Raw genomic sequence first — 19,771 nt, 5'->3', positions numbered from 1 at the left:
AAAGCTGGACAATGAATAAGGAAGACCAAAGAAGAATTGACACCTTTGAATTGTGATGTTGGTGAAGAATATTGAATATGCCATGGACTGCCAAAAGAATGAACAAATCTGTCTTGGAAGAAGTGCAACTGGAATGCTCCTTAGAAGCAAGGATGGCGAGACTGCATCTTACCTACTTTGGACATGTTGTCAGGAAGGATCAGTCCCTGGAGAAGGACATCATGCTTGGCAGAGTACAGGGTCAGCAGAAAAGAGGAAGACCCTCAAATAGGTGAATTGACACAGTGGCTGCAACAATGAGCTCAAACATAACAATGATTGTAAGATGGTGCAGGACTGGGCGGTGTTTCGTTCTGTTGTGCGTAGTGTCGCTACGAGTCGGAGCTGACTGAATGGCACCTAATAACAACAACAACACAGGACTATTTAGAAGTAAATAACATATATCATGCTATTCCATAACTGCTTCCACTGTGTCTCCCTAAATGATAATAATTTTTTTTTGCTAGAAATATAATCACAATTTTATTATCATACCTTAAAAGTTAGCAATAAATCCTGGAATATATAAAGAATGTAAAGTAAGTTATAGACACCATGGCTCTTCACCACTAATTATTTAGTATGTATCTCTAAAATGACATTTTCTTACTTACCCAAAGCAGCACTATCATAAGCAAAATTAATAGTGATTCCTTAGTAGCATCTAATACCTAATCCATATTTACATTTCTCCAAATGTCTTACTGTTGATTTGTTTAAACTAGAATCCAAACAAGGTCCACATATTGCATTTGGGTTTTTTTTTTTTTTAATTCTAAAACAGCCTCTCCCACCATGACGTTATCTTATTTAAGAGACTGGGACGATTGTCCTGTAGAGTGTCCCACCTTCTGGATTTTGTCCATTACATTTATGGTGTTGTTTAAATTGTTTCTTCAACCTCTAGATGGATTAGACCAAAGGCTTTGTAAAATTAAGGCTAAACATTTTTGGTAAGTGTTGTTCATAGGGGCGCTGTGGACTTCCTATTCCATCCCATCCCATAAGGAGGCATGCAGTGTCTGGTAACCATGCAATCAGTGATGCTGAGGTTGTTAACAGCAGGGCTCAGGATTTTCAAGAATGAAGGAACTTTAGAATTCTTCTCTGCCTTTTATTATGATTGAGAAAATAAGGCCCAAAAAGCCTATGACTTGTCCAAAGGATAGAAGGGAGTTAGTGCCCTGCCTGGAGCTGGACCCAAGGAACTTGATTCTGAACTCAGCCTCTGACCATTATATCCTATGCTATGATTACCTCTGTGTTTGTGTCCTTTTTTTTTTTTTTTTTTTTAATAGCAAAGCAAAAAGAAAGGTTTTCTTCAGCATATGTTCAAAGAGGCAAAAGTAGGAAATGGACAAGCATGCTGCCAGAGCTATGTCTGCCCAAGTCCAAGGAGTATTACAGAATAGGCAGAGTGGGAAAATGGACAAGCATGCTGCCAGAGCCATGTCTGTCCGAGTCCAAGGAACATTACAGAATCATCAGTACATATTAACATTACAAGATGAGAAAAACCACTGAAAGCTTCAGCTTTTCACAGATTGGCTAGAAACTGCTAAATCACTGTGATTCTACATTTTGAATTGTCTTTCTCAATTATCATTGGTACAGGTTTTGGTAATGATGGTCGGGACGGTCTTCATTGGTCCAGGAAATCTTACTATTCACCAAATGCTAGTAGAAAAAGACAAGAGTGGAAAGTATGTGGGTTTTTTGTGCTGTTTGTGATTTGTTTATGTGAAAGGCTCCCTAAAAGATGTTTTCCGAGATTGTTCTAGCTATTGTCTTTATACCTTACCACCCAGTTGATGTGTCCTTGTGAGTTCTTGTGGGTCCTTGTGAGTCTAGCTCCAGCTGGGTTACAGTATTTATGCTCAAGGACAGGGAATAATGGCTCCAGTATTATCTCCAAAATCATTCCCTCCATTTGATCAGAGATTGGAGATAACACATCGACGATCAATACCTGGACTTAGTTGGACTCCTAGGTGGCAGCCATGGCAGGCTATTTAAACTCATAGTGCTGGTTTTCCACTAGATACCCTCTGGTTTTTCACCAGAATCTTAAGAGTGATGTTCTCATGAATTGTATTGCGGAAAAGTACAGACTCAATGTACATCAACATTTTAGCCTGAGATGTTCTTTTACCTTAATGCGTAAGACAATAGACAATAAGTTTGTTTTTTTTTAATTAATTTTTATTGTGGTTTAAGTGAAAGTTTACAAATCAGGTCAGTCTCTTATACAAAAATCTACATACACTCCTAATTGCTGTCCCTCTAATGAAATAGCACAGTTCTTCCCTCCACTCTCTCTCCTCGTGTCCATTTGGGTAGCTTCTGGCCGCCCCCTGTCCTCTCATCTCCCCTCCAGACAGGAGATGCCAACATAGTCTCATGTGTCCACTTGATTCAACAAGCTTGTTCTTCACCAGTATCATTTTCCATCCCCTATTCCAGTCCAATCCCTGTCTGAAGAGTTAGCTTTGGGAATGGTCCCTGTCTGGGGCTAACAGAAGGTCTGGCGACTATGACCTCTGGGGTCCCTCCAGTCCCAGTCTGACCATTAAGTCTGGTCTTTTTATGAGAATTTGGGTTCTGCATCCCACTGCTCTCCTGCTCCCTCAGGGTTTGTCTGTTGAGTTCCCTGTCAGGGCAGTCATCGGTTGTAGCCGGGCACCATCTAGCTCTTCTAGTCTTAGGCTGATATAGTCTCTCATTTATGTGGTCCTTTTTTGTCTCTTAGGCTCATAATTACCTTGTGTCTTTGGTGTTCTTCATTCTTCCTTGCTCCAGGTGGGTTGAGAACAATTGATTCATCTTAGATGGCTGCTTGCTAGCATTTAAGACCCCAGATGCCACTCTCCAAAGTTGGAGGCAGAATGTTTTCTTAATAGATTTTGACAATAAGTTTTATTATGCCTAATACTATAGGGTTGCTATGAGTCAAAATCGACTTGACGGCAACGGGTTTTGGGATTTTTTTTTTTAGTACTATCAGGATGCAGACTGAGAATATTACTATTCCTTGCAATAGTGATTTAGCCCATGTACTTACTCCTGATGGTAACCAAACAAATCTGGTGTTTGTAAGGAAGTTGTAGTGTGTAACAAAGTAGCTTGCTGTCCAATTCTAGGTATGTTCTATTCTACCACTGTTGTGTTATTTATCCAAATACAACAAGAGGTATTTGCTACAGCACAGACTACACCTTCCTGGGCTAATAGAAAATCTAAGGCTATTCTGTTATCTCATGTCACCTTGGCTTAATGAGGTGAGAGATAGCTATTGTATTTCCATTACATTAGCAGCTTCATCTGCTGTTTGTCCCACAGTGATTGACAAATTTCTTAAAGATTTCTCCAATTCAACTATGCCATAAGTAGGAATTAAAGCTATCAACCTCACTCTGAATGCTGGACCAAAGGATGTTCTTCTCTCGTTTCACAATGTGTAACAAATTAATATTACCTTTCCAATATTTGCTAGCATCATTACTATGAATATCTAAAGGTAATCCTAAAATTCCCAAAGTGCACTGCCCACACATTCACCAGGACTCTAAACAAGAGATTGTTCATGTAAATTCACTGTCAGTTGGAAAGGGATCATCTAAACTAGTGTAGTTAGATGCACCATACAAAAATATATCTGTAAGGAGCACACAAAGTTTGTCTAGAGGAAATGAAGGTATAGAAAAATTTGCATGTGACAGCCAAGTTTCCATTAGAGAATACATGATTAGCAAGGTAATACAAAATGGACCTCTCCTGTTGGAAATCTTCAGTTGATCTATTTAAAACATACTAAGTGTTCTTCCCAAGTGCAAGCTGCCCTTCCTTGGTTTACCTATTAACAGTCCATGGGTCACTTTCTCAGAAGCAGACGTGGAGCCTAAGACAAAATAGAGTCTGAGCCATGAGGCTGATCTCCTCTGGGAACCTGGTTTCTTTAAGATACATAAATTTCTGCATAGTAAGGGGGTGACAGTTTGATTCAGGTATTTCATACAACATTGTCTTGAAGACTAGTTAAAGTAATTACTGATTTACCCTAAACATAGCTCTCAGTATGATCTTTGGAATCAGTTTCACAAAACTGACAGAATTCTTCAGAAAAGCACAATGCCCAGAGAAAATGGTCTTACTGCTTTATCTGGACCGTTGTTTGACTCAAAGGTGGATTCAGGAACCGGTTTTTTTTTTCGCCCCTCAAAACTTGAGGTTCAAAAGGATACCCAAAGGCAGTGGCCTGTGTGGGTTACCCTAGCCTCCATGAAAGCCAGAAATCTGAATTCCAGGAGAATTACAACTCTTTCATCATTCCCTCCTTTGGCACATGATCTTGCTGTATAGAATCTTTGATTAAAAATGTTTAATAATGGTAGTTGGGCACCATCTGATTTTTAAGATCCCAGGCACCATACAGTGAACTTGGAGGTAGAATAGACACTGAAAATAATATTAGGCCAATTGTCTGAAATAACCATTGAAACCATGAACCAAGAAAACAAACCTCATGAAGTGTTTATTTGTACATAAGCAGCATCAGTAACTGCTTTTCATGTGCCTCAACAACAACTACATTCTGCAAAACCTCAGGTTGAGTATTAATATAAACGCAGTAACATTTATCTATTAAGGTGCAAACTGTTCCTCGGGAAATCTAATGATATTCTGTTTTGTAAAATCATACCTCAAGCTTCAGATACTTCTCTGGTTATGATAGTTATCTGTGTTTGTGTTCTTGCTAACTGTTTTAAAAATATATTATTTAGCAATGATTTTCTAAAAGGGACACTAAAACTTAGTTTCTTAAAGTAGACCAAAAATAATACAAACAATAAACAAATTCTAGCCCTGCATATAAGTAAAAAATTTTCCCATGGTATAGAAGTCCTTGGTTCTGTGGGAAATTTTTAATGCTGTCATATTTCTAATTTGGAATATTCAACTGTCAGTTGTTACTTTACTTTTTCCTGCTGACTAGCAAGGCGATGAGGTGGGATTCTCAAACCTTTAAAGCATAGCACTAATGGGAAAAAAAAACACTACTGATTACTAAATCAATTATAAAAGTGTACAGTAAATATCAGATGAACAAATGGAACAAATATTGGCAAACCATGATGTGATTGAGTTAATAATTTGATATTGGGTTAGTTGATCACCTACAAATGACCATTACCTTATTTGCCTTTTTAGGGAACTGATGTTTTCTAAAGCTTAATACTTGCCTCATAAAGAGGTAACATTTACTTATTAAATATTAATCAATACTTTTCAAGTATTATAGAAATATCTTTGCCTTATAGTAGGTCCTATAAGAATGTAATTCTGAGGATCCAGGTTTTGTTGAGTCACGGTGGTAGCTGTCAGGAAGAGAGTGTTCCCTAGCAGCTTAGAAATGGGACAACCAAGTATGACAAAGGGCAGGGAGACCCTCTGTGTGACAGGACTCTGTGGTGGGGCTTTTAAGGCCACTGTGATGGGTAGAATGGCAACATTTACACTTACAATTTCTGCCCTTCAAAGGAGGCTTTCCTGGATACATTATAGTGTTGCTACAGGCTCATTTGCATTTTCTTGAAAATGTTTCCCCCTTCAGTAGAAGAAAGACTTTCAGATTTATATCAAGAGTTTAACTTCACCAGGAAATATCACAAGTGCATTTTAAAAATTGTCATTTGATTAATAGGTTCATTCTCATATATTTCCCTTTTTCTACATTCGTGTAATTTAAATAATGCTTAGATAAGTGCTTGATTTTCTAGGTCTAAAGGTTTCAAGATTTTTTAAAGATACATTTTCATTGTGATGAATTATATACAAGTGTGCTATATATTCTTCCTATATTTTCTTATTCTGCCACAAAGAAGTGCCATATTTTCACATAGCTCATGATTTCTCTCTCTTCTGTGAAGGTCCATATTGGTTATCTTCCTAACAAGCAAGTCCTTGGCCTCAGTAAGCTTGCAAGGTAAGTATAACTGTGTGTTGAGTAGGAAAACAGGTTTATAGGACCTGCCACTATATTGGTGAGAATCTCATAAGGATTTCTCTCTTCACTGCATGGATCTAACTTGGAAGTCACATTGCTACTTAAAATATATAGCTGTGGAGGCAAAAGACTCAGAGGCCCTGAAATACAAATGCCCTTTTTGTCTCACTTTCCTGTTGCCTGCCTCCACCCCCACCTGCCATCCCTTCTTCCATGGCATATTCTTGAAGTCTTGGCTCATATCTTTCTCTGTAGAACCTTCCCTGACTCAAAGTTTCAGTCAGCCCAGCCCCTTCCTTTAAAGGGGGGTTAGCTAATAGTGATGGGAGGGAGACGAAACCTAGGGAGGGGTAAACTGCACTTCACTGTTTACAGAGACGTCTAGCTTCTACCCTGCCTTCCACTGTTCCTGGGTTCCTCTGGGCATCTCTCTGGGGTCCTGCAGGGCCAGTCAGTTCATGTCTAGTTTCTTTGCCTCTGTAGACACAGGACTGTGCCTTCCTTGGCTTTGCTTAGCTCTACTCCAAGACAGTGTTTTCTCTCCCTTTTTTCTATTTCTCTCTTTTCTGTTACAGTTTTCTTTTCCATTTTTTATCCTTGTATGTTTATGCTTAAAAAAAAAAAATTACTACCATTTTTATGTGGGTTTTAGGAAGATATGTGGTCATCTGTGTTTACCTGGAAGTCAACTTGAGGGTCAGTGTTTATATAACCCTGATAGGCCCACCTACCAATATTTTCTTGCCTCTAAATATCCCTTTTTGTTGTTATTTCTTTGTATAGACTTAGTGTGTCCTGTGTGATGGGGAAATGTTGGTAGAGGTGTGTGTGTGTGTATGTTGAGTGAGCATTAAAAACAAAATGAAATGATAGGCACTGAACATACAGTCAGGAGTCCCCCTGCCCTGGGTTTATATATATATATATATGTGTGTGTGTGTGTGTGTGTGTGTGTGTAAATAAATCAAGCTAAGTTTGAATAACTTGATCGAGGTTATAGTGATTTAATTAAAATTGGAACAACTGAATCTTTGCGACCAACTGACTATTCTGTGGTTCTGATGTGATTTGCTGTCTTTCCATTTAGATGTGGGATTCACCATGACCCTGAAATGGTGGTCCTGATCGTTTTCAGTTCTCTGTTGAAATCTGTAAATACTGCAGCAATCTGACAGCTGACCTCCACAGCTATTCTTTTGCTTTGTTTTCACTTCAACTTTCTCATTCATTTTCTCCAGAAATTGAGGAGAAAGTGAGTAGAAGAGAGAAATTTAACTTCCCCAGCTTCCGACCTCATTCCTGTCCAGCAACCTCACCTGTACAGACAGAGCTACTTGGCACCATGAAAGGTTAATATTTTTTGGTGGCTGTAATTGCTTCACTGGCTTCTTTCTGTGATCTGTATCCAGTGGCAGTGCCAAGGGGTTGCTTAGAAAAGGGTAGTGGTTGTGGTGGTGGTGATGGAGGAGTAATTAATCTTGCTAGAATTTCTATTAACACCTCCTTCCCCAATAATTTACTATTAAATAATAATAAATAAAATGTATTTCATATCAACTGTGAATAAAAGTGTCTTTACTAAAATGTTATTCTTATTGTTTGTTAACATGCAGTCTAAGTAAAAATGGTGTGCTTGCTATGCAAATAGCTTTAGGCCTAGTCTCGTGGTGCTCCCCTTCCTAGCTAGATTGCCAATGGTACCTTTCCCGTATAGAAATTCTGACATCACTGATGCCTGTAACAGACTGTCCATATGTGAAAGGTGTATTGTTTCCATATTATATTCCATATTATATTATTCTGTATTAGGCCTTCTCTAGAAGACCGTGGAGCCCCTGGGTGGCACAAACAAACAAGTGCTCAGTTGCTAGCTGAAAGCTTGGCAGTTCAAAACCACCAGAGGTGCCATGGAAGAAAGCCTGGCAATATTCTTCTGAAAAATTGGCCATTGAAAACCCTAAGGAGCACAGTTCTACTGTGACACACATGGGGTGCCATCAGTTGGAGTTGACACCACAGCAACTGCTTTGAGTTTTTTTTTTTTGGTAGAAGACCATGCTGTGTATATAGTGGTAACACTTTATGGGAAGTGGATTATAGAGGGATCCAGTGAGATCATGAAGTAAACAGCAACTACAGAGTAGAAGGGAATAATCTTTGGCTGGGGGAAGAAAAGATCTCAAATAATTCAGCTTTTATGAAACAATACAAAGAAGGTGATTATTGAATTGGGGATTTGACCTTTCACTAATAGGATTAAAACTTTTTTTTTTTTTTAATGGAGCACTAAACCAAAGAACTGAGTGTATGTCAGATATTTCGTAAAAAATTGAAGAAAGAGCCTATTAAATGAACTGCTTATTCCCTGTAAGAAGGAAGAATATTTAGGGAATGAAGATTAAAAATCAAAGAAAGCGGAATGTCTTGGCAAAACTTTGATGTTCATTTTAATCGTGTATGTAAAGTTTACTATATGCTTGACTTTCAATGAATGACCTTTCAGTGCCAGTGAAGTCAAATATCAAACAGTAGAGCCTTAAGTAGCAAGAAAATGCCAGAAGCGAGTTGATCTTGTTCAACTTAGTAGAATTCTAGAGTAAGCTTCAATTGAATAGAAATTCCTTTTGTTCCTGAAAATCCATGTAACGTGTTAGTTTTCTTGCCTTAGAATAATAGAGTGAATGTAATTAAATCTTGAATTTAGAATCATAGAGGCTTGGGCAGCCATAGTTAATCTCTTTATTGAGCACCTACTGTGAAAGGGCACTGTGTCAGCCCCTGTGTCACCTGGAGAGAAGTAGGACACAGCCACTGCTTTCCAGGAGGTCTGACAGTATAAGCAGCTAGTAAGTGCCACAGAAATGCCTGGTTGGGACCTCCCAGTTCAGAGGAGCCAAGATGGCTGCCACCAGACAGGGTTAAAGAGACCCACAGGTGGAGGGATGAGCAGAATTCTAAATGGGAGAGGTTCCTCTGTTGTTGTGTGCTGTTGAGTTGATTTCGACTTACAGTGACCCTTTAGGACAGGGTAGGACTGCCCCATAGATTTTCCTAGGCTATGATCTTTATGGGCACACATTACCAGGTCTTTTCTCCCGCTGAGTGTTTGGTGGATTTGAACCTTTGACTTTTGCGTTAGAGGTTAGCAGCTGAGCACTTAACTATTGCACCACGAGGACTTCTCTAAGTTAATTAATGAATAAGCAAAGGCAAATAAGGGGCAAAGTATATTCCAGTGGGTAGAGGCTAGACTAAATGATGGAAAGAAGGGATTTAGTCAGGGGTGACCGGAAGGTAGCTAGAAAGGAGGGTGGACGTTAGATTACAGAGGGACCATCCCTACCCCCACCCTGTCTATTATAAAAGTAGTATCCTCATCAGTTAAACTTTAAATACAAATGCGTGAGTAACGTGAAAGTTTTTCTTCCCTATTTCCATTTTCCAAAGTTAGAACTGGAGATTTTTTTTCATCTTCCTCCTGGAAAATTTCTATGCAAACACAAACATAAAGCTCTTTAAAACTAGCAAATCAAAAAAATGGGTGATAATGCCCTCTATTCTATACTACAACATGCTTTTTTTTAAATTTTAAAATACTGTTAAATTCTTTCGACACCGTTCAGTCCAAAAAGTCCAAGTTCCTCTTAAGGGTTACATGGTATCTTTGATTAATCAGTATAATTCATTCAACCAGCCTTTGATATAGTCTGCAGTTTGAGACTATTGCCGAAAAAGGAAAATACTTTGGTGAATATCTTTTTACATATTGTCTTTGCATACTTTATCTTACCTGTAAGATAAATTACGGAGTCCTGGTGGTGTATTGGTTAAGTGCTTGACTGCTAACTGAAAGGTCAGCAGTTCAAACCCACCAGCCACTCCAAGGGAAAAAGATATGGTGGTGTGCTTCCACAAAGATTACAGCCTAGGAAGCCCTATGGGGCAGTTCTGCCCTATACTATAGGGTCACTATGAGTCGGAATCGACTTGACGGCAATGGGTTTGCTTTTGGTTTTGTAAGATAAATTAGTAGAATGGAACCTCCAGGGTTAAGGGTAGATGAATTTTTTATATTATCAAATCGCCCTCCAGAAAGATCATACCAGTTTAAACTCTAATAACAGGTAAAGATTGTGTGTGTCCCCACATTTTAGCCAACACTGAATTTCATCACACTTTAATCTTTGCCAAACTGATAAATGAGTGATATTTGTTGTCTTAATTTGCATTTGTTTAATAGTATAAATTTGAATCTTTTCAGAAAATGTCTGTTCCTAGCCTTTGTGAATTTTTCCATTAGGTTACTTGTCTTTTTATTACTGATTTGCATGGGTTCTTTGAAGGTTAAGGTACTCAGGTCAGGTGCTGCAAGTAATTTTCCCCAGCCTGTCGTTTGTCTTTTGATTTTGTTTTACAGTATTATTTCTCCCTAAGTGGTTAAAAACTTTTATGTAATCACAAATTTATTCTTTTTAGTTCTTTTATGGCCTCTTTTTTCTACTTAAATCTTCGTTGCATCTGCAGTGTGTTTAGGGGAGAGAGCGAGACCCACTAACCTCCTGTGGCACCTGCCCTTCAGCCGGTTACCGTGCTGCCTTCTTGCTGTCCTTGCTGCCTGCTGCTCTCTGTCGGGCCTTTCTTATCTTTCTCCTGGGTTAAGTGTTAGACTCCTAAATCCTCCCTGCCTCTAATCTCCAAATGTGCCCTCATGCTGCTAGGATGTTTTCTTTTAAATTGTGGATTTGATCATGCTGCTCCTTATATCTTAAAAGCTATGAGGATAAAGTTGAGACTCCTTACTTTAGCAGGCAGGTCTCACTGACCTGGCTCCATCTGTTCCTATTCATCCCATGCCCTTTGCTGTAGTCACACTGGAGAATTTGCAGCCTGGTGTCAAGTGTAGTTAAGTTATACCGAAGTCATCAAATGATGCCATCCATGGGTTCTTCCTGCAAGAGTGTCACCAGATTACTTTTCTAGTCGTCAGAAGGAAGGAAAGGAGAGAAAGCATGCTACATAAAGCAAAAGGCGAAAACGGAGGACCTGGCACAGAATCGATGTTCTAAGATCAGTATATTAACTATTTGAATAAAGTTGTTAAAACCAGTATCCAACCATAGCCCTTTTATATATAAAAAAAAAAATCACAGAAGTTAAAAATAAGCAAGGTAAAACATATTCTTTAAACACAAAATGTTTTAAAATAAAATTTTTAAAAGGTAGAAGGACAGAGAAAATGAGCCAAGAATTAGAAAGCCGGGATAAACTCATAACTATTAGAAAAAGTAAAATTAATTTTGGTGGAGGGAAGAGAAGGGCCTGAGCCCGGCAATTTTATATGTATTCTTCAGACTTAAAGTGACCGCTAATTCCCATGTTGTATAGATAATTCAAGAACATAGAAAAAGCTACATTATTAATGGAAAGCTACATAATTAATTTGATGAAGCTGCCTATTCCTGATAACAAAGCCTGACGATTTTAAGAAAAATAATATATATATTTTTTATAGACTACTTTGTTATAGATGTAGTTGTAAAAATAAAAAAAATGTTAAAACCCTCAATCTAACAGGCTGGTAGAAGTACTATTTTCATCATGGCCCAGAGAAGTTTACTCCAAGAATACAGGAATGGTTTAGATTAAAATCTATGACAGCTACTGAATTCTAGGAGTATGGTGAACTAGATACTAAACGACATCCCTCCATAGCACAGCATACCAAGATAAAACGTATGTGTCCGTTTAACCCACTAGTCGAAAACATAAGGCAATTCCAGTGAGAATCCTCTGGAATTAGCTAACACTAGAGCCAAAGTCTGGGCCCTAGCTTCCCAGCCTTACCCTAAGTTAAGGGAGATACCTATTAGCCTTGTTTTGGGGAGAGCAGGAAAAAGAACCCACAGGCATGAATTCACAAGAGTCTGGGGTCAGAATTCACTTTACTTATGTGGTCCTCAAAAAACTCAAGGTGATAATTTAGTTTAAAATGGCTCCAAAAGTAAAATGGCTCCAAGTAGGTAGTCTTTCCAGATACCTAGCAGATACAAGCCCATGTTCTGTGGGGGGAAAAGAAAAAAAAACCCACTTTATTTAGGGCTTCAAAAAATTTGCAAAGTGAAGTTCCAAGGAAAATGAGATCACCAAAAGTAGAAGAAAACAAGGCACCATGAGTCAGAGCCAGCTGAAACAAATGGACAAAGAATGGATACTGGAGTTACCTGATACAGACTATAAAACAAGTATATTAAAAAAAAAAAAAAAAAAAAAGAAGAAGAAGAAGAATATTGAAAGCTTGACAAAGAAATAAACTTCCAGAATTGACTGTGCAGACTTGAAAAAGAACCAAATATAGCTTCTCAAAATAAAAAAATATGGTAAGTGAAGCAAAAACTCAATACTCTAGTTAAACAGCAGATTAGGCACAGCTGAAAATAATTAGTGTCCTAGAAGAAAGGCCTGAAGAAAATGCAGCAGAAAGAGACAGGTGGGAAAAATGAATGAGAATTTAAGAGTCATGGACAACTGAGCAAATCTAATATGCATTTAGTTGGAATTCCTGGAGATAAGAGAGGCAATGGGAAGGAGGTAACATCAGAGAAGAAAATGGTGGGAAAATTTTTCAGAACACATGAAAAATGTCAATCGTATTCAAGAAATCTAATGAATCTCAAGCAGAACAAATAAAATTAAGTTCCCACCTAGACACAACATAGTAAACAGCAGAACGTTAGCTCTTGTCAAGTTGGCCCCCAATTCATGGCAACTCCTGACACTGTATGTTACAGAGTAGAACTGCTCCACAGAGTTTTTTTGGCTGTAATCTTTATGGAAACAGAATGCCAAAACAACAACAACAACAAAAAGCAAACCTCTTGCCATCGAGTTGATTCCAACTCATCGTGACCCTATAGGACAGAGTAGAGCTGCCCCATAGGGTTTCCAAAGAACAGCTGGTGGATTTGAACTGCCAACCTTTTGGTTAGTGGCTGAGCTCTTTACCAATGTGCCTGAATATACATACTCAAATATCTTAAAAGCAACCACAGAGAAAGTATTAATTACCTACAACGTAATCACAGTTAGACTGACAACTGTTTTCCTCGCAGCAATATTGAAAGGCTGAAAACAGATAAATTTTAGTGTCAGCCTAGAATTCTATTCCCAACAAATACCTCTGAACAAATTATCTTTTAAGAATAAGGGTAAAACAAAGATTTCAAAAAAATAAATTCAGGGAAACTATATGATTGTCTTTAAAGCTGAAAAGATATAAGTTCATTGCCTGCTCCTGACTAGGAAAAGAAAACCAATAAACTAGGAGTAAGAGCCTATGAGCATAAAGGACCACGTTCACCACAGAACTGTGTTCCTAGTAGGCATTCACTACAAATCTGCACGACGGATCCTGCTTTGGCATGAGGGTGGCTGTCTACGCAAACAGGCAAGCATTGTGGTGAGGGTAAAATATTAGAGGCATTCCTGTTAAACTCCAGAGTGAAATTACCATTGTTGTCTAATAGTGTACCTGAAATTCTACTTGAGAAGAAGAAATGAATATCAGAGGAAATACACTACTAATTTTTTTTATTGATGTTATCTGCCTACTTATATAGGACAGTAGTGTCTCAGTTGTAGAATTCTCTCCTTCCACGTGGGAGACCTGGACTGAATTACCAGCCAGCGCACCTCAAGCGCAGCTACCACTTGTCTGTCAGTGGAGGCCTGTGTGTTGCTGTGATGCTGAGCAAGTTTCAGTGGCACATCCAGACTAAGACTAGGAAGAAAGGCCTGGTGATCTTAAAAAAAATCAGCCTGTAAGAACCTTGTGGATCACAACAGTTTGATCTCATTGTGCATGGGGCCAATATGAGTTGGGGGCTGACCTGATGGCAGCTAACAACAAGAAGCCTACTTGTATGACAAAAGTAATCACCTGAAAATCTATTAGAAGTAATGTATACAGACATTTGACCCAACAATAAATATGACACATTTTCTATCTAAGACCATGGAAACCATCCATTCCGTTTTTTTTTGTTGTTGTTGTTCAAAATAAAAGCACATAATTGCATTCCTTCGATATTTTATTGCATACCGACTAGGAGCACAAAGAAGATTCAGGATAGCTCTGCCTTCGGGGAGCTCTCAGTTAAGCAGTGAAGAGGATGTTGTCCTTATTACTGACTTCATTGGCAATAACAGGTATAAAGGAACAGTTTTCAGTTTTATCTGAGGAGCAGAGTGGAGGGAAGAGCCAGAAGACACCTCACAGGGGAGATGTTTCTAAATTGAGTCCCAGTTCATGACTTCAGGGTCAAATTTTAAAGAAAATGCCCTCAATGTCCTGGTAGTATAAAATTTATTAGCCAGTGAAATGTAAATTGTCATCCTCAGACTGTTACAAGCGGAGATCAGGTGACTTTTATTTTGAGGGTTAACCATATTGAATACTCATAGAACCAGTTTTACAAAGAGATGTCTGAAGAAGGCTGTCATCGGTTCTAATCTGCTTATTCTAATAGGTTTAGTTGGTATGGTGGTTGAGGATGGTCTGCTATTTAACAAGTCTTTTTATTTGAACTTTAAGCTCTGATTAAACAATATGATTAATTAGAACAGGAGACTTGGTTTAAAACGGATGACTTGGGAGCTTTAAAATTTTGTTACTTATTTCTAATTGTGTTTTTTCTAAGTGATTTTACCCTTGGAGACTTTTAAGTTCTCTCTGTCTGTTGGGATGTGAGGAAGCACCGCTAGGTATAGTGGTTGGTAGCCTCCTTTAGGTTCTCTCATTTACCTGTGTGGTTCTTGTGTCTGTCCCCTTCCTATAAGCATTAATTCCCACCCTCACCCCAGCATTGCTTTGACAAAGTTTTTGTCTTCATGAGGAAGCCTTACAGGGATAACTTCAAACAATTTATGATTAACTAAAGCTGTTCTTTCTTTTCTAGGATTGTAGAAATCTATAGTAGAAGATTACAAGGTAAACTTTTAAAATCTTTATTATTCTTTCAGAAAAGTATTTTTTTCTTATAGAAAAAGTATTTTTGCTTTTTTTATTATAAGTGTGCTAATATGCCTTACAAAAATTAAAAATAGGATTATAAAACAGAGTCTTCTATGTATCAAGCCCCCAAATAAATCAGTTGTTTTTGTGCACTCCTCCAGATTTTTCCTATGCATATACCACCATTTAAAAATCAAGTAATTTTTATTGTATTTAAACACACATGGGCTCAAATTATACATATTGTGTTACACTTTCTTTTTTCCCCGCTTTTTTTCATTTAGCAAATTTTAGACATATTTTCACACATACACAAAACTACCTAATTTATTTTGATGGCTGTTTAGCATTTCACTGTATGGCTGTGCCTTGACTTGATTTAACCAATCCCTGCTCTGATAGACATTTGGGGATGTTGTCACCTTCAAGCAGGTACGATGCTGCAGTGAACACGCTTGTCTGTATTCAAAGACAAGCTGTTTTATTCAGCACAGGAGCTGCATTATTTAGGTTAAATATTTGGTTTTCAACATCGCTGTAAGTACAATTTAATAATTGGACTTTAGCCACTTAATCCTGTTTCAGGCTATTTCTTTATTTGCACCACTTTACCTCCCTGGAGGTGGTTGTTACCAGTATCCTGTTGGTTTTGTTGCACACGTAAGAAACAATTGCTGTTCTAATGCCTTCCCCCAACTGGCGCTGAGATCTCTACAGTGCCTGTATAGCACTCGAACGCTACAGGTGGGGACCTGAACAGGGACCTCCTTGTGGCCCAGTCAGCAGACAAAGCATCTGGTAAAAGCTGTTGAGTCTTGGGTATTTTCAGGCATCTGTCTGTGTCAGAAAGAGCTCTGGTGGCAGAGTAGTTAAGCAATCAGCTACTAACTAAATGGCTGGAGGTTCAAACCCACCAGCCGCTCCACAGAAGAAAGATGTGGCAATCTGCTTCCATAAAGGTTACAGCCTTGGAAATTCTAAGGGGCAGTTCTACTCTGTCCTGTAGTGTCACTATGAGTTGGAATTGACTCAACGGCAACGGGTTTGGTTTTCTTTGGTTTGATCTGTGTGAGACTTTTACACTGAGTTCCTTGTTGCATCCACAGTTCAGGAGCGCCTTACAAAACAAATTGCCGTGGCCATCACAGAAGCCTTGCGACCTGCCGGAGTTGGGGTTGTGGTTGAAGCAACGTAAGTCTGTATCTGTCTCTAATGATGTCATACTGGTGCGGGAAAAATGATCCTGAAGTTTAGTGCTGCTCACTTTATCTAGCAGGGACAATGCTACACAATTGACTCTATCACTGTTGGTTTCTGTCTCTGAGTGTAAAGTCCTTTCACCTTTCATTTGTGGTGTGACTGATGTAGGAACCAGGGTGTGGGAGACATGTGTGTTGGGAAGGGCTGTGTGGAGGCGTAGGGAGTCTTAAGCTTAGGTGCAATACTTTGTACAACCAGTAATGTTGTGTGTCTTCTCTCGGTTCCTTCTTTAGCTCTTTATTGTTCCAAGCCAAGTTTTTATAATATTTTTTCATACGTTTAAAAAGTAAACTAGAGAGAACTAAGCATTGGTACAAAGGCCAAGTGAAGAAACTTCTTTAAGCTAGAATGAATTGTGAGAATTGCATGTGTCCTGTGGGCAAAGTTTCTGTCCATTCTACTGGTGTGGCATAAGCTCTGTCCTGGGTATGTTGTCTGGCTTCACCAGGTTGCCGAGACTCACTGTGGCCGTTGTTTGGAGACTGTGCCTGGTGAGGCCAGCATACTTGAATATTTCTCTGAACACCTAAGCTAGCATCATACTGTCTTGGCCCTGAAGGTGAATCAAGTAAATTTCCTTTTATATAGAAATTATGCATCTCTGTAGACACAGTGTCATTGCACCGAGGTTGAAAATTCCTTTTTTTCCCCCTTCTGCCAGATGCATTAAGGACTTAACCACTGAAAAGAATAAGACAAAAGTAAAAAAAAAAAAAAAAAAAAATCAAATCCAATTTGAATCTAAGAAGTGATATTTTGACACACTTGGTAACTGCGAAATGAATGTTTTGGCCCACTTTTTATTTTAAAAACCAAACTAGCACCTGACTGCTCCTTAAACCACCTCTGTTGTCTTGTTTTGCAGACACATGTGTATGGTAATGCGAGGGGTACAGAAAATGAACAGCAAAACCGTGACCAGCACAATGCTGGGTGTGTTCCGGGAAGACCCAAAGACTCGGGAAGAGTTTCTAACTCTCATTAGGAGCTGAACTGCAGTGTGTGCCGTGTACTTTGCAGATCTGACTGCTAGCGGCATTATTTGTCTGGTCTTAATTGTTTGTACATTCCATTTTCAATTGTTACAGACGTGAACTTTATTCCTTGTTGCTAATTGTGTTTAAGAATTATTTATAGCAAGTCAAATAAAAATAATTTATAAAGGGGCGAGCCCTCTATTCTTGCCACTTTTAGTGGTGATGTTAAAGTGAACTGCAGTAGTGAAAGTTCCGTGCACAAAATCACGCCATTCAGATACCCTGAGGGTTCTGGGAAGGGAGAAGAATTCATGTATTTGATTGCAGTAGTGGTAATTTGACACATAGGCAAAGGAGTGTTGGGAATAGGAGAGCGCTATAGCCGATACACTGTTGTGTCAACCAAACAAAAAATGGTGTAGTGCTGAAAGTGCTTAAAATAATTTATGTGCAGTGTGTGTGTAGCATCGCTCTGTGTGAATTCAAGTCCAACAGGCTCCACTGTAATCATGTTTACTAAGCCACCAGTGATGCTTTTAAAAAATATATATTTATTTTTTAAATACCAAGTTGTAATGTTAGTCACCAATGGAAAGTGGTGGAATATCTGTTCTTTGGATTTTACTGTGAGTTAAAAAGGCACATTTCTACCTTCTATTCTTTTTTAGCTCACGTACAGGAAATTAGTTCCTGGAGTTGTTTACGAGTGTATTCTCATGTCAACATACAGGGATTTAGATATTTAACTCTCTGTGCCTTGATGGGAAACCCTGGTGGCATAGTGGTTAAGTGCTATGGCTCCTAACCAAAGGGTTGGCAGTTCAAATCCGCCAGGCGCTCCTCGGAAACTCTATGGGGCAGTTCTACTCTGTCCTATAGGGTCGCTATGAGTCGGAATCGACTCGATGGCACTGGGTTTGTTTTTTTTTGTTTTTGGTGCCTTGATGAGAATAGCACACCATTTAGAGTATAGATACCTTTGCCTTTCTTTAAAAGCCATTATTTTATAAGACTTAGTACTGACATTGCAGATAACTAGTCCTCACAGTTTTACCTTTAGAATTCCCTTGGGTGTTTACTTTGTGTGTTCTATGTAGATGCCTCAAAACATTTTTTTTAAATTTGTCACGTATTTTTCTAAGTATTTCCAGAAATTTTTGAGGGTGTCCATCACTTTTGGGTAGGCTGAGCCATAGCTGCCCTGAGCATGAGAGAATACAGAATGAACTACTTGTAGACTCCATTCTGAGCATTGTCTACTGTTCTATGAAAGCTGTATTGTTGGTGTTCGTGAAAATGTACCAGAAAACCTATGATACTGGCTTTCCACCTGGTCCCTGTGGGTTTAGTCTTCAATGTAACTCTGTACAGGTGGTATAGGTATTTTAGTCTAGGAAACTGTTGCCTTATTAATGATTATCTTAAAATTTCCTTCACTGGGGCAGTGTGGGCCAAATTAAAACAAAACAGAACAACTCTTGCAAAAGTACAAACACAGTTATTCCATGGGGAAGTCTCTTATTTGGTTGACATAATACTCCTCAAATTTATCCCATTACCTTTAGAAGAATTGATTTAACTTTGGAAGTTCTGTAAGTCTTATCTTTGTTATGTTGATGCCATTTGGCTTATGATGGGGCAAGATGGCAGAGGTGTTTTTGTGATTTGGGTTTTTTTGTTTTGTTTTTAATTCCTCCTACTTCTCATATTTCCTAGTCTTTTCTATATTCAGAATTTATAGAGCATTGGTTGATTTTGAGTTCTTTTTTTAAGGAACATGGTATAAAAATGTTATCCTGCATAATATTTAGACACTTAGAGGTAGAATTCTAAGCACTCAACTCATGTTTGATATTATAAGTAAAAACAGGTGTGACTTAGAGGACCAAAGAAATTGTTAGCTATAAATTTATCTTTCGGAATCGTTTATATTCCTTTTTAATGACTCTTTGTTCTAACATTTCCTGTAAGTCTTCTCACAAAGAGCTAATGTATTTGCAGTCTATTCTCTTACTGGTAAATGCAAAGTAATTACCTTATTTATTTTACTGTGGTCTGTAGCACTTAAAATTACCTTTTTCAGGATTTCTAGGAATTTGATGTGTTTAAATACACTGTTGAATTAAATTGTTTGAATTTTATGTATGTGTATGTTCCTGAATTTCGTTCTGTTTAAATTATTAAAGTGCTATCACTTTGTTCTTGTGAAAGTTGTTTCTTTTTGAGCCAACAGTAAACATATCTCAATTAACCCAGTTATTTTAATTGTATTCTGTTTTTGCAAAGGTACAATCATAAGGGCTCCATCAAGCTTTAGAATATGCATCCCAGTGTTCTCACAGATCAGTCTTGGGCTCTAACAGTTTCTCTGGTGCAGTCTAGGTATTTATTACTCTCCTCACTCTCCTGTCGGTGATGGGAAGGGAAGATCTGGAAGAGTGAGGGAGCTAAGTGGCTTGTCCAAGGCCTGTTATGGTA

General features: G+C 38.4%; 1 protein-coding gene across 1 annotated transcript in view; it reads left to right on the top strand.

Moving 5' to 3' along the window:
• GCH1 (GTP cyclohydrolase 1) overlaps nucleotides 1–19,503 on the top strand; it is a 52,488-nt gene extending 32,985 nt beyond the window's left edge. The window contains exons 3-6 of the mRNA XM_003408648.4: nucleotides 5,970–6,025; nucleotides 15,001–15,032; nucleotides 16,163–16,247; nucleotides 17,182–19,503. Coding sequence (XP_003408696.1) covers nucleotides 5,970–6,025; nucleotides 15,001–15,032; nucleotides 16,163–16,247; nucleotides 17,182–17,308 — 300 coding nt within the window. The 3' untranslated portion in view covers nucleotides 17,309–19,503. The remainder of the gene's footprint in view (nucleotides 1–5,969; nucleotides 6,026–15,000; nucleotides 15,033–16,162; nucleotides 16,248–17,181) is intronic.
• Nucleotides 19,504–19,771: the final 268 nt, after the last annotated feature.

This window comes from Loxodonta africana, chromosome 10, assembly GCF_030014295.1.
Source record: "Loxodonta africana isolate mLoxAfr1 chromosome 10, mLoxAfr1.hap2, whole genome shotgun sequence".
NCBI lineage: Eukaryota > Metazoa > Chordata > Mammalia > Proboscidea > Elephantidae > Loxodonta > Loxodonta africana.
The sequence above is the reverse complement of the archived record's forward strand: the minus strand, read 5'-3'. Positions and strand labels throughout refer to the sequence as shown.